The 14,415-nt window shown below is 45.5% G+C and overlaps 1 protein-coding gene across 1 annotated transcript in view; it reads left to right on the top strand.

Moving 5' to 3' along the window:
- The window catches only part of SACM1L (SAC1 like phosphatidylinositide phosphatase), a 57,469-nt gene that overhangs the window by 22,765 nt on the left and 20,289 nt on the right, over nucleotides 1–14,415 (top strand). Inside the window, exons 5-11 of the mRNA XM_039228202.1 lie at nucleotides 714–863; nucleotides 3,561–3,620; nucleotides 4,470–4,503; nucleotides 9,775–9,876; nucleotides 12,363–12,448; nucleotides 13,229–13,315; nucleotides 13,784–13,852. Of these exons, the coding sequence (XP_039084133.1) occupies nucleotides 714–863; nucleotides 3,561–3,620; nucleotides 4,470–4,503; nucleotides 9,775–9,876; nucleotides 12,363–12,448; nucleotides 13,229–13,315; nucleotides 13,784–13,852 (588 nt within the window). The remainder of the gene's footprint in view (nucleotides 1–713; nucleotides 864–3,560; nucleotides 3,621–4,469; nucleotides 4,504–9,774; nucleotides 9,877–12,362; nucleotides 12,449–13,228; nucleotides 13,316–13,783; nucleotides 13,853–14,415) is intronic.

Raw genomic sequence — 14,415 nt, 5'->3', positions numbered from 1 at the left:
ATTAATAAAAAGAATTTAATCCCCTTCCAGCCCAGTGAAATTTCTTAGGAATGAGGACGGTATTATTTCTTTGTTATTTTTTTTTAATGTTTCATTTATTTTTGAGAGAGAGACAGAGCAGGGGAGGCCCAGAGAGAGGGAGACACAGAATCTGAGGACAGGCGACAGGCTCTGAGCTAGCTGTCAGCACAGAGCCTGACATGGGGCCCGAACCTACGAACTGTGAGATCATGACCTGAGCCGAAGCCAGGTGCTCAACCGGCTGAGCCACCCAGGCGCCCCTATTCCTTTGTTCTTTACTCACTGTGTCATTGGGCCTCTCATGAGTTTGTGCTTTTCATTTGTCACATGAGGGTAATAACACTAACCCAGGAAGGGTGTTATGAAGAGGAAAGAATCTATTTCCAAAGGGTCTGGCAGGAGGTCATAACCAGAGGCGCTGGTGTTGTGTTCAAGTAACTTGTGCCCCTTCGAGCAGAGACTGAAGGACCCCCAGGGCAGGAGTTCAAGCCTGTCAGCTAAGGCAACAACACCCTCCGCTGCTATCGAACTTCCTCCATGTCAGGACCTGGCCTGCGTCCTGGGGGATGGCAGGCATCATCCTGCCTATCAGTCCGCATGCCGGTGACAATGAACGGGGCCGGACTTACAGATCTGGACAGATCCTTCTCAAGTATGAGGCAGACTGATGTTTTTCTCCCCTTTGTTTACAGTTACAGGATAATAAAACTTTCTTAGCGATGATCAACCATGTCCTGAACGTGGATGGGTTTTACTTCTCAACGACGTATGATTTGACCCACACCCTGCAGCGGCTGTCCAACACGAGCCCAGAATTCCAAGAAATGAGCCTCTTGGAAAGGGTAAGCTTCGTTTTCAGTTATTTTTACTTATTTTAGGGTTTTTAAAAATGTTTTTATTTTGAGGCGCCTGGGTGGCTTAGTCGGTTAAGCGTCCGACTTTCGCTTAGGTCATTATCTCGCAGTTCGTGGGTCCGAGCCCCGCGTCGGGCTCTGTGCTGACTGCCAGCTCAGAGCTTGGAGCCTATTTCAGAGTCTGTATCTCCCTCTCTCTCTGACCCTCCCCTGCTCACGCTGTTTCTCTCTCTCTCTTAGAAATAAATAAAAATATTAAAAAAAGTATCACCACATCTCCTTTTAAAAAAAGAAATGTTTTTATTTTTTGAGTTCTTTAAAAAATTTTTTTTAATGTTTTATTATTTTTGAGAGAGAGAGAGACCGCGTGAGCAGGGGAGGGTCAGAGAGAGAGGGGGACACCGAATCCAAAGACAGGCTCCGGGCCCTGTGCTGACAACTTGGAGCCTGTCTTCAGATTCTGTGTCTCCCTCTCTCTCTCTGCCCCTCCTACATTCTCTCTGTCTTAAAAATAAATAAATAAACCTTTAAAAAAAAAGTTTTATTTATTTTGAGGGAGAGAAAGTGAGCACAAGTTGGGGGGAGGGGAAGAGAGGGAGGGGGAGAGAGAGAGAGAAAATCCCAGGCTGTCACAGAGTCTGATGTGGGGCTCGATCCCACAAACCATGAGATGATGATCTGAACCAGAATCAAGAGTCAGACACTTAACCAACTGAGCCCCCCAGGTGCCCTGCCTTTCTTTTTTAATATGAGTGTATCTTCAAAAGTAGGTCTCAAATGCTATCAGCCTAAAATTCCTGTTGTTTAGGAATCTGGATAATTGCTGCCTTGATTTTTTATTAATAAACCTTAGATGTGTTTGGTGATCAGACATATAAAAAGTTGCTATCTTCGCTTTTAGGTTAGACCATATGAGATTGCCAGTAATTGATCATTTTTGAGCAATAAAAATGATAATTTCCTATAGTTTACCCTAAATCAGTATTTTAGTTGGCTCTTTTAAGACTTTATATTCTAATCTAGTAAAATTGTATGTAGGCTTGGGTGCAAATTTGGATGTAAGCTGCAATCAGGAAATTTGGCTTTTAACCACAGAGACCGATGCTTTTAGATGCAGTTGCTATGTTACATTCTCCATTTGTTTATCAGATGTCTCCGGGATGCCTGCTGTGAACCAGGCACTGTACCAGCCAGTGGGGACACAGAGCAAAAAGGGTGTCCCCTGGGGGGGAGCCCAGAATTCCCTGGGGAAGCACAAGTCCAGGAAGTCACAGAACAAGGGACAGTTGCTGTCATGGAGCTATGTACCAAAGTGGGGTGGGGTCCAAGGGAAACCCGGGTTCTCCTGGGTCGGGAGGCCCTGGGGGTGACTACCAAGGAAGGTACTCTTGAGCAGACACTGGATGCTGAATAGGCCTTGTTGGTCAGGGAACAGTGGGAGAGGGAGGCTTCCAGGTGGAGATGGGGGCAGTGTTCTGTGACATGGAGACAGAGCCACCTCACGTGTTGGGAAGGGAATCTGTCTGCCATCAAGAGCCAGTTAAAGTTAATGTGGGAAATCGTGAAAGTGACAAATGAACCACATATACCTTAAGCGTTTTATCTAATTTATAAAGTTTGACACTGGTTAATTTTTTGATATAGGACTATTAGCTTTTCTTCATTTTGGTTTCCTTGATTCCTGTATAAAGTACACCCATAGCACTTTCCGGTTTGAGTCTGTGAAGAGTTTGACTGCGCCGAGCGATCTGTTTGCAGAATCCTGTAGATTCAGTTTCTCTACCTGCCGCTCCTCTGGATCCAACAGCAGTATTGTGTTAGCTTGCCTTTTAACATTTTAAGTTTTGCATCGTTCAGCTGCATATATGTATAAAGTAGTTTGCTTTTAAGCCCGATTTCCTTGATGTCTAAGACATTTAGTTAATTATGTAACGATGAATAACAGGTGTGGTGGGCACACAGTGATTGAGGTACACACCTGAGGCTGGCTGCTGCTGACTGCCAGGGCCCCCCGCCCCCTGCCCCCCAGGACTCAGCTGTGGAGGGGCAGGGAGTGGGACAGGAAGGGTGCCAGCCTCCGTGTTTTATAAAGAGAATGGAGAGTTAAGCCACTGTGTTGCTGAGGGGACTTCCTCTGTCTTTAGAGTTTGAAAGGCCAGAGGTGCCCCCAGGGAGTTCATGGAGGGGCAGCCAGACCCCAGCACTGGCTAGGCCGCCAGGGGCTTGTTCTTCAGGTGATAGCGAGCCACTGAAGAATTCCCAGCAGCCGGGAGACGGGTCACATTTGAGGGAAGGCTGGGAAGGGCAGGGCCGAGACTGGAGGTGGGGTTGGAGAGGCCATTGTAGTAGTTAGACTGGAGTCAAGTGCTGGCCAGCGCGGTGGGAGCAGAGATGCAGGAGGTAGGATGGATTTGGAAGGAGATTTAGTAGGACTTGGCAGTCGACTACAGATAAGAGAAAGACAGATTCCAGAGGACTCGCAGGTTTCTGCCTGGGCCCGCAGCACTGGCCTGTGCCAGGGAGACCCGGTATCCCCCGAGGGGCAGGTGTGAGGGGAGGTCTGTCTGGCCTGTCAGTGAGCCCAGCGTGTAGCCAGCAGGTGGAGACACTGATCGTTAATTGTTCTTCCAGTGGGAAGTCAGGTTGGCAGGAGAAATTTTACTACTTTTAAATCTTCTCTCTCAGGCAGATCAGCGGTTTGTGTGGAATGGTCATCTTCTAAGAGAGCTTTCTGCGCAGCCAGAGGTAAGGTCCTCCAGATAAAACCTGCTTGTCACTGTCCAAGTTCTGGTTGAGTATGTGTTCTACATAATGGCTGCCCAATCACCAGGGTTTTAGTAAACAGCTCTCGTTCATCTCACTTTATAAGCTACAACCTTTGACAGGTCTGCCCCCTCACATTTTCTGGTTTGAAGAAGCCTACTTAATTTACTCTGATTGCTATAGAAGCTTTGAAAAAGAAAACATACTGAATAAAAATGCACTGCTTTCTGCGAGTAAGAGAGAGTGCACGGGTCCTGGTGGGTGAGTGCTGGGAGGCCCCTGGGAAGGTGAGAGTTCTGCGTTGGTCTTGTCACCCAGGAGAGACGTGTGTGGGTGTCACCTTCTTGTGTCCTTTGCGGGTACGGATGCGGGGTGAACAGGAAAGCCCAGCCGGGAAGCGTAGTGGGCTGAATCTCGGCACATAGAATCGCCTAGTGTGCTCCCTGGCATTTGCTCTGCTCTGCGGATGAGAGTGAGCTGCCGGCACCTCTCCCGGAGCTGTGAGGCTGTTGTTGGCCAAGGCGGACGGGAGGGAGGTGAGTGCTTGGCAGTGTCATGTGGTTCTTAGTGTCCCCGAACCCGAGCACTCGGGCCCAAGTGATTGCATCACGTGCTTAGATTTTTTTTTTTTATTGGAAAGACTGGGCTTCATTAGAGACTTTTGGTTTTTTTTTTTTTTAAATAGAAAGTTACCCATAAGCTTGATACCTCCTTGTATTTGTAGGTGTGCAGATATTTTTGTATAGTGCAGGAATGTTTCATGTAGCGCCTTCTTCTTGTTTATTTTCAAAGCATATTTCTTCCTAAATATGATGTTTCTCTTCATTTCAGGTCCACCGGTTTGCCCTGCCTGTGTTACATGGCTGTATCCTTAGTAGCATCGTCATCCGCCGTCCACCGGGCTCCGGCTCCGCGTGCTTAATGAGGCAGCTGTAGGAATAAGGAGGCTGTTTTAGGATTAATAGAAATTGCTTTTGACAACAAAATCAAACCCCCGTTAACATAAAAATCTTAGAGTAGTGGTTACAAAAGGCCCCCCTCCCCCCCCTTTTTTTTTAAGTGAACTTTTTAGACTGAATTATTCTCTCTGTTCAAGAGTTCTGGGGCGGGTGGTTTAACGATGAAGTACGCACCCCGTATTTTGTCTTTATTCGGTTTGGTACCAATAAACAAGACTAGTTTGAACCTGGCTATTAAAAGGAAAAGTTCCCCTTTCCCCTAAAAAAGTTATATTGAGGAACTACGGTGCCCAGCGATGTGGAGAGGAGAATTATGATCACAAATTGTATTTGTCATTCGAAATAACCACAGAAAATGAGAATAGATGCTACACAAAGAATAATGCTCACCAGGGAAGGCCAGCGCACATGCAGAATTAATGAGTATCTAATTGTAAGTTCATTTTATATTTTCTAATATTTATTTTGAGAGAGAGAGCATGCGCTCATGGGGCAAGGGCAGAGAGAGAGAGAGAGGGGGAGAGAGAGAATCCCAAGCAGGCCCCACGCTGTCAGCCCAGAGCCCGGTGCGGGGCTCGGTCCCATGAACTGCAAGATCGTGCCCTGAGCCAAGATCAGGAGTCAGACACTTAACCGACTATGCCACCCAGGCGCCCTGTGAGTTCATTTTAAAAACTTACCATAGATATCATGATAAAGATTGGGAAGCAGAGTGAGCTCCCGTTTTTAAAGGAGAGGCCCACCGCTGAGTGCCCACAGTCAGCACTGTGATTTCCCTGCAGAAATGGAGGTGATCTTTTTATCAGGCACCCCTAGGAAGTTTCCTAAGGACACAGTCTGATTTTGATGCTTATTACGTTAATATGTAGATTATTCTTGTTATACTTAAAGAAAAGCAAAAAAAAAAAGTGTAGAGGAAACCTTTTTCATAGTTGTGGGAGAATAAAAATCAGAAGCTCCAGGGATAAAAGCTCTTATTTATTCAGTAACTATGCCCTCTCTCCTTCCCCGGAATACTTCCAAGTTCTAAAACTAAAATAAGCAGTGTACTTAGATAGTGCTTTAAGGGGTTTGGGCCAGTTGTGTTTTTCAGAGTGATTTTAGAAACAGTCTATCCATTTGTTTAGCTTTAAATCTAAAGCTTTAAATTCACTTTTGTTTAATGTGGTTTCAGTGTTTGACATGCACGGAGAGAGAGATGGGAGGGAACAGAGGCCTGGAGGCAGGAGCCTGCTGGGAGAGGGGACTGGGAGGTGGGAGCCTCTTGGGGGAGGAGCCAGGTCCGGGTTACGCAGGGCCTTGTGGGCTTTGTCCGCACTGTAACTGTGATGAGAAACTTGGGGCTCGCTTAGAGGCCTGGAGTGGTGAGATGGTCACTCTGATCGAGATGGAGAACTGGCCTGAGGCGGCCGTGGGAGGGGACAGGTGACAGCTGGGAGGCAGTTGCGGTAACCTAGGTGTGAGAGGTGGTGGTACCCGGGACCAGGACGGTAGCAGTGATGCTGGTGCAAGTGGCCAGGTTCTAGAACTTTCTGACAAATTGTACGTGGGATATGCAAGAAGGGTATTTAGCATGAATCCGAGGTTCATGGCCAGAGTAGGTGGAAGGAAGACCTTCTCTGATGTGTTTGGGGGCCTGAAGCGGGGAGGGAGGCCAGAGTGTCCGGAGCCCCATTGGGACACCCTGAGCTTGAGGTTTCCGTAGCTTGCAAGTAGAGATGTCATGGAAGCAGATGGATTCGGGGCTGGACTCTGAGGGAAGTTCACGTTGGAGATGTAAATTTGATAGTCCTCTGGGCATAGACATCATTTCAAAAGCCACAAAGCTGATGAGCTCATCAAAGGAAGGAATACATGTAGAGAAGAGAAGAGGCCTTGGAGAAAGAGAGAAGGTGGCTTGTAGAGAGTTCTAGATAGTGAGGAAACACTAGAGCCGTGGACTGTAGGCCTCAGTGAGGACAAAGGGCCTGTGGAGTGGGGGCATCAGTGTGAGTGAGCTGGAAGGGCAGGAGAAATGAGATTGAACCAGCCAAGACCAGTGAGGAAGAGGGGACCATGCAAGGGGGCACGGGGTCCCAGGAGCAAGGGAGAAGGCAGTCTGCAGGCACGGGGGTAATCGGCTGATACGCTGCCCATTGGTCAAATACGAGCGTTCAGAAGGCTCCTAATGTATCTGCTTCCCTGGCTCTCCTCCCCAAATGGGCGATACTGCCAGGTGCTGGGGAGAAGGATTTGGAGAAGGGAAATGGGAGGTGGTGAGAGCGCAGGCGCACGCTACAGTGACGTGAGTGTGTGACAGGCAGAGAGAGGCTGGTGCCCCGGCCCTCTGCCGTTGTGGATGGGAAGCAGGCATGTGTATGTGGATGCTGGTTGGTAGGCAGGTGCGGGGGGAGCATTTGGCTTTTATTCCCACAAAAGAACAGGAAACAGGTCAGTGGTGTGGGTGGAATGAGAGGGTCCTTGTGGGCTGAGAAAGTGTGACACAGGCACCTGAGTGGGAGTGGATGGCCCCAGGCGAAACTCACTGATAAAGACTGGAATTAAGTAAGTACATTTACATGGTAGAAGTTATGTCATGGTGATGAGCTGCTGCATGAGTTTTACTCTGTTATTTCTTCTGTGCTTTCTGGATTTTCTAAAGTGTGTGTAGATTTGTAATCAGAGGAAATGATTCATGAAGCAGTCAGTCATGTTCTGTGCTACGCTTAGTTCTCTAAGGGCAGGCTCCTGTCTTACTCATCTTTGTGCCCTGGCCCAAAATAGGGAACAGGTGCATGAGGGAAAGAATAAATACTGCCTAGATTCTTCTGTGGCGCTGTGGGTTCTAAGGAAAGGTGAATTGGGATGAGTCACTGTTAAGTTTGATGATAATCAGGTCAGAGAGAGGGATGAATCGTTAGAAATGCATATTGGTATTGTCCCTCGGTGCCATCATTTTGAAAGTGACTCGGCATTCTCTTTTGAACTTCCCAGAACTTCCCCTATACATACCTGGGAGGTTTATATCAGGAGGTATTTACAGAAGTGTTCACAGCACCACTAACTGACACCGTGAGTTCTGTCAGAGAAGAGTTAGGGCTCTCGTAGGGCGGTCCTTACAGCTGGCACAGGGCACTGAGGAGGAGGGGCTACAGGCTCATGCCGTCCCAGCATGCGTCTTGGGAACTTAGTGGTGGAAGTAAACAAGGGCTGAAGTCTATCAAGAAAGTGGTGCAATTTTTATAAAACTCAAATATAAGTGAGCCGTGTGTTTTTAAGTCATGGTCACAGATGGTGAAATTAAAAAGGCAGGAGAAAGGGGTGCCTGGATGGCTCGGTTAAGCGTCGAACTCTTGATTTCGGCTCAAGTCATGAACTTATGGTTTGTGAGATTGAGCCCCACGTCAGGCTCGGCACATCTTATGTCTGTGCTGACAGCGTGGAGCCTCCTTGCTTCGGGGCAAGAAGACACTTGGATGGGTTGGTGAAGGAACAGATAATTAGATTCAGGGTTCTGAAGTTAGTAAGTTCATAGATAATTTATCGTGCTATTATGCTATATAATGGAGGAATCAAGTTACGTGTTAAGAAAAAACGTTAGGTATAAAAAAGCAGCATAGGGCAAACCAAAACAAACCAGGAAGGAAGGAAGATAAGGCCGTTGAGACGATGAAAGAAACTTGCCTTTCTCTTAAACTTACAGACATCAAGCATGGTAAAGATGAAAAGTCAAAGTAGTCCTTTAGAGAACTTGGCATTTCCTAATACGGTCAGATGACGCGTACAGTCCGCGGCCTAGCAGAGCCGCTCCCCCACGTCCATGTGCAGAGGTGTTTGCAGCGATGTTCCGCCAGTGCCAGCAGGAACCCGGCTGTAGGATGGACAAGCCAGGGTAGCCAGGAGCCACCCAGGGGACTAGACTGCTGCCATGAGCGAGCCGCCCACACGTGTGATGGGACAGATACAGCAAGCCTGAAGAGCACACGCACTATCCTTCCTTCTGTGTGAGAAAGGGGAAAACTGGTCCGCCTCGGCCATACGTTGCTCGGTGCAAAGCTGGAAAGACCAGTAAGGAAGTGGTGAGCCGAGTGGGTAGCCGCCCTCACTTGGAGGGCCGCAGGGGAGCTAGATGCAGGGGTCACTGCTCCCTGTGCTTGGAGGTGCTGGGGGCACATGCGTGGGTGGGCGTGTGTGTGTGTTTAATTTGTGTGGTGCTCAGACATACTTCACTGAAAGCTGCCATCGCAGCCAGTGCTGCTGTTACAGTTCAGTCAGTACGAGAGCATCCACCATCCCCCGCACCCCAGCCGGAAGTTCCCTGTCCCCGAAGCAACAGCTCCCCAGATGTGGCTGTTTCTGTAAATAGTTAGATGCGCTGTATTTTTTCTTTATTATATTTCCTAGTAACACCATGTTAATGGAAGAGTCCCGCCTGCAGCCCTTCACTCTGGCCGGGAGGTGGAGAGGCCGCACCTTGACAGTTTGCAGGGGTGGAGGCCTCCGCACGGCCGAGAGTGAGCCCACGGCATGGACTGTTACAGGTCGTTAGGGACACAGCTTTCATATCAGGAAAAGCTTTTGAGGGAGATTTTTTTTTTTATATATATATACAGTTTCACTTTTCCTGTTTCAAGGGAAAAGTAGAGTCAACATTGGTTTCTGGATAGTCCTTAAGTCACAGTTTGATCTGTAAATCTTCACAGGTTTACCAACTTTCGGGCTGTTTTATATTTGTAATTATGCATATGATGTATTTTTATTTTTCTTTCAGATTGCAGTAGCCAGTCCCCCTCCCCCCCTTTTCCATTTCTTACTTCAAGGCAAAACTATTTTAAATTTATGTTTTTCATTCAGAGTAGGTTTTTGGTGATGTGGTTAATAGTTTACCTTTAGAAAGTGGTTGAGGATAGCAGGGAAAGGAAATCATATTATTTAAATATTAACAGTGTAATGAACCATGTAAACATAACCTGTATGTGATCACAGGCTTACTGACTTGACCAAACTTCACAATTGAACATTATAGCACTAAAGGCTGTTTGTGGATATTCACAAAGAACCCCAAAAGAATGCATATTTTTTGTCCTTTTTTCTCTTAAAGAAGGAGTCATTCTGGCTAGGGTAAAGAGATTCAGATGTAATCTGGAAATAATACGTATGATTTCTATAAATGTTACATTTTTCTTAATGGAGCCAAGTTATTACTATGCACTCGTGTTCTATTAACGGAAAATACTTTGATTGGATTCTCATCTCGAGGAGGAGTTGTTTCAGAGCTGGTGTGCGCTATTATGTGAGAGGTGAGGTTAACTTTGTCCGCGCGATTTGGCAGTGGGTTGTATCTGTCCATAATTAATGTTTAGTCACATGGTGACACAAATGTAACCTTTTGTATTTTGTTTTCATTGTCATTCGGATAGCTTCATTAAGTATTTATCTCCTGCTTCATTATAATAATTAGGTAGGTCTTCTGTGCTGTACTCCAGCTTCTGTAGCCACTGCAGATGCTAATGAGACCCTGCAGGCCGCCACTGACCGCTTCGAGAGGAATCGTGCATGTTACTTGCTGGGTGTCTGAAAGCCAGCTGGACTCTGTAGTTTCCAACAACCTAAACTCTTGTCAGAAAGTATTTTCTTTTATTGCTTTTGGCTCCTTTGCATGCATAAAGCTAGACCTCTCACCTTATGCCTTCAACTTTAAAGATTTACGTTTTGAGCATTTAGTCCCTAGGACTAGTACTAGCAACATGCTAATTTGCTTAAACCAAGCTTTTAAAATTTGTATCGAAAATCAGTGACATTATGAAAAGGAGTTTCTCTAACTCTTCTCCTTATTTATTTTTTTTTTTAATAAGCTAGGCTATATCAGAATAAAATCCTGTGGGCCATTAGATAAATCGTAGAAGTTTTGGGCCAGGAAGTTGTAAAGGTTATTCCCTTACTACAGCTGACATAGCAGAAGAAAGGCATTCAGTAAGTGACCTGGCCAAGATTACAGAACCAGAATTGGAGTTAGCGACTCCTTCGTAATGGAGACGTTTTTAATTAAAAATTTTTAATAAGTAATGCATTCACACACCTCAGGTATCAACAAGTATAAGGATTTATGCAGGAAAAATACTTCTCATTTTGGAGCCCATCTGCTGTGTCTTCCTCCCCCGCCTGCTGATGAGTTGTTAGTTATTGATCCTTCCCGATCGGTGTTTCGCTGTTACAGTTGTGGGTTCTCCTTCCCTGTAGACAGTGGTTGTGTGCTCTGCCCATTTTCTGGCACCATGTTTTTTTCTGTTTTTTAAATTTCATGTATCTTGGAAATCTTTTACATAAAGGTCTGCCTGCCTGTCACCCTCCCCCCCTCCCTGCACCCTCCCCCGTCCATGCACACCATTCTCACTCTCATTTCTGCACATATTCCTTAATGGGAATTATGGAAAGAACCAAGTATATGATGCTTCTGACAAGTGATTTTAGAAGGTATTGCGTTTTCAAAATTGAAAAGGGGGGGCCGGGCGCACCTGGCTGGCTCGTAGGTGAAGCACGCCACTCTTGATCTTGGGGTCATGAATTTGAGCCCCATATTGGATATAGAGATTACTTAAAAATAAAATCTTAAGAAAAGAGAAGGTATTCGGAAAGCATTTTATTGCTGATTTGACACAGTAATTTTGTCCTCATCAATATTAACAGAAACACCTCCCTCACCGCAAAATGTTGTTTGAGAAATCGATCAGATAGAAAGGACATTAAGGAACATTTGAGGTGGTTAAAATTAGATCAGATAGAAAAGATATTAAGAAACATTTGAGGTGGTTGAAAATCTATTGATTTCTTAATGACAACTTGGTAACTTGAGTCTGGGACTAGCTTGAAAGTTGTCCATGCAAGCTTTTCGTAGTAAACACAGAGCATGTAAACAGGGCTGTATGGGAAGGTTTCAGATCATTGGACGAGCTAACCAATATTAAGACTAAACACTTGGGAGCAGTGCTTTTCAAACTAGGCTTTGTGGATGTGTTCATGAGGTTACAGGGGTTCTAGGATCATACAGTTTTTTTGTTTTCATTTTGATCGTTAAAATCATTGTAATACACGTTTATTGGACCATTTGCATTATCGTAATGAAATATTGTGAACCTAATGACCTACATTTGCATTTGCTATCATGTTTAAGGGTTTTAACTTTCAAGATAGTATTCTTCAAACTGGGATCTAAGGACATACTCTCAGGGGTCCCTGGGAATTTTATTTTTTAATTTTTTTAAAGTTATTTTTGAGAGAGAGAAACCATGTGAGCAGGGGAGGGGCAGAGAGAGGGAGACACAGAATCTGAAGCAGGCTTCAGGCTCTGAGCTGTCAGCACAGAGCCTGACACGGGGCTTGAACCCATGAACCACTATATCATGACCTGAGCTGAAGTTGGGCGCTTAACCATCTGAACCACCCAGGCGCCCCACAGAATTTGATTTTTCTTGAAAATATTTCTCAAGTTTGAAAGACACTGTTTTAGAGAAATCGTATATATATAAAAAATTGACACTTTAAATAGTGACCTACTTCATGTGTTTATTAATAGGTCCTTTATACGCCCCCTTAAGCCTGTTGAAACGAGTGAGCTGCTGTTAGCTTTCTGATTGTGGACTGTGCATTTGTCTGAAATTTATTTTTACAAGTACTCTTCCACTAATGTGAGCTGACTTAATTCTTTCCAAGAGAAACTGAACTAGTGAATTTCTGATGTGTTCCTTATATAATAAATAAAGTTAACTTTACCTTGTTTTCAATTCAGGAATTGACTCTGAAGGCCACGCAGCCAACTTTGTGGAAACAGAGCAAATCGTGCACTACAGCGGGAGCAGGGCCTCGTTCGTGCAGGCAAGTGGGCGCGTGAGGCGGCTAGCCTGGCACCCTTCTCACCCGGGTCCTAATCTGCCCTGTTGCTGAAGCTGTCCTCCTCCTTCCTGCTTTTTAAAGCAGTATCGTCTACAGTTCACTCTGTTAACTACTCCATTAACCTGGCACTCACCTGCCCTTGAGTTAAATCCCAAAGGAGGGGAGAGGGGAGGGGAGGAGATCCCAGGGTTGTGGAAGGGGAGCCTCCGGTCTTCCTCACCCTCCGGACTTCCTCTGGGTGGCTGACCTCCTCTGGGTGGCCGTGATGGCTTGCAATGGCTTTCCCCTGCCCGCACTTCTTTGTGGGACAGCCTGTCTCTCGTTGTCTCCTTGTGGGGTCACAGGTCATTTGCTGCTCCAGAGGGACAGTAGTGGTTCAGCATATTTACAAGTTCATAAGCTACTCATTTAGAATGAATAAAGCCATTTTCTAGTTTTAGCATAATGCCGGATTCTGTAACAGGCATAACTTATTAAGTTTCACTTGTAGATAAGTTGATTTATTTTAGAGTTTAGGGGAAACAGAACTGTTTGCCACCCACAGTCCATGTGCGTAAAACCAGGAGAAAGTCCTTTCCGAATGTGTTCCCACAAAATAGGAACTTGCGCAGTAGGTATACACGCACTCCTTCATGGTTATAGGTTGTATTTAATTTTCTTTCTTTGTAGTCAGACAGACAGACTGACACACACACACCCTCACAGTAAAGTAGCTGAGAAAAACTGTGTGTGTATATTTCTTTTCATATTTTTTTCTTTTAGACACGAGGATCAATACCACTTTTCTGGTCTCAAAGACCAAACCTCAAGTACAAGCCACTGCCACTGATCAACAAAGTAGCAAATCATGTGAGTATCTTCTGTGGCATCATAGTTTGCACGTGGAACACGTATTTATTTCCTGCACGTCGGATTCAGCATCTCTGCAGCCTTTTCCCTGGGTCCTGGCATCTAGTGAACCTCTGATGCCCAGGCTGTAGAGATGGCAGGTCGGAAACGGGGAAAATGAGCTGATCAAACGCGTGGGCAAACTTAGATTTCAGAGCTCTTGTGACACGTGCGGCCCCGTGCTGTTCAGAGTACCTTGTGTGTTCGCTTTGACATTGTGTGCACAGTTCAAGTATAGTATACTGCAGCTCAAAATTGAGTGGCCTGGAATTACTGTTTACCACACGGTATTTAGGGCACCTGATCTCAATCCTGGTACCATTCTCCTTAATATACAAATAGGACATTTAAGGAGCTATTTTAAACATACTTATAAATGTTCTTACAGTAAAATGTGGTAAAGTGTGTAACTCTTTTTTTTCTTCCTAGATGGATGGTTTCCAAAGGCATTTTGATTCACAAGTCATTATTTATGGAAAACAAGTCATAATCAATCTGGTATGTGTCTTACATGTTTCTTGGGGGGAACAGAACAAGAAACTTCCGTTTTAAACAGCGTAACAGTTTCCATTTTAACTGTTTTTAAGTGCGCAGCAGCTCCGTGGCATTAATGTATTCTATGGGGCTGTGCAGCCAACACAATCGACCGTTCCCAGAACTTTTCATCATAGCAAACAAACTTGGCATCTTCCTAGGACCCTTCTCCCCTCTGCCCCTGGTAACTCTTCTACTTTCTATCTTATCTAAATTTCCCTATTCGAGATACGTCACCGAGGGGGATCATATTAGATGTAATCCTTTGGTTCTTGCTTATTTTACGGAGCTTAATGTTTTTAAGGTCTGTCCATCCCTGTTACAGCACGTATCAAACTTCCGTTCCTTTTCAAGACTGAGTGACACTCCATTGTATGTACCATGTCATGTGTCCACGTACCTGTGGGTGGACATGGAGCTGTTTCTGCATGTTAGCTGTTGTGAATAATGCTGCTTTGAACACTGGTGTGCAAGTATGTATTTGTTACTGCTTTCAGTTCTTTCAGGACTATACCTCGAAGTGGGAT

This window comes from Hyaena hyaena, unplaced genomic scaffold, assembly GCF_003009895.1.
Source record: "Hyaena hyaena isolate Hyena2069 unplaced genomic scaffold, ASM300989v1 scaffold_30, whole genome shotgun sequence".
NCBI classification, from domain to species: domain Eukaryota; kingdom Metazoa; phylum Chordata; class Mammalia; order Carnivora; family Hyaenidae; genus Hyaena; species Hyaena hyaena.
This window is presented reverse-complemented; position numbering and strand designations above follow the sequence as displayed.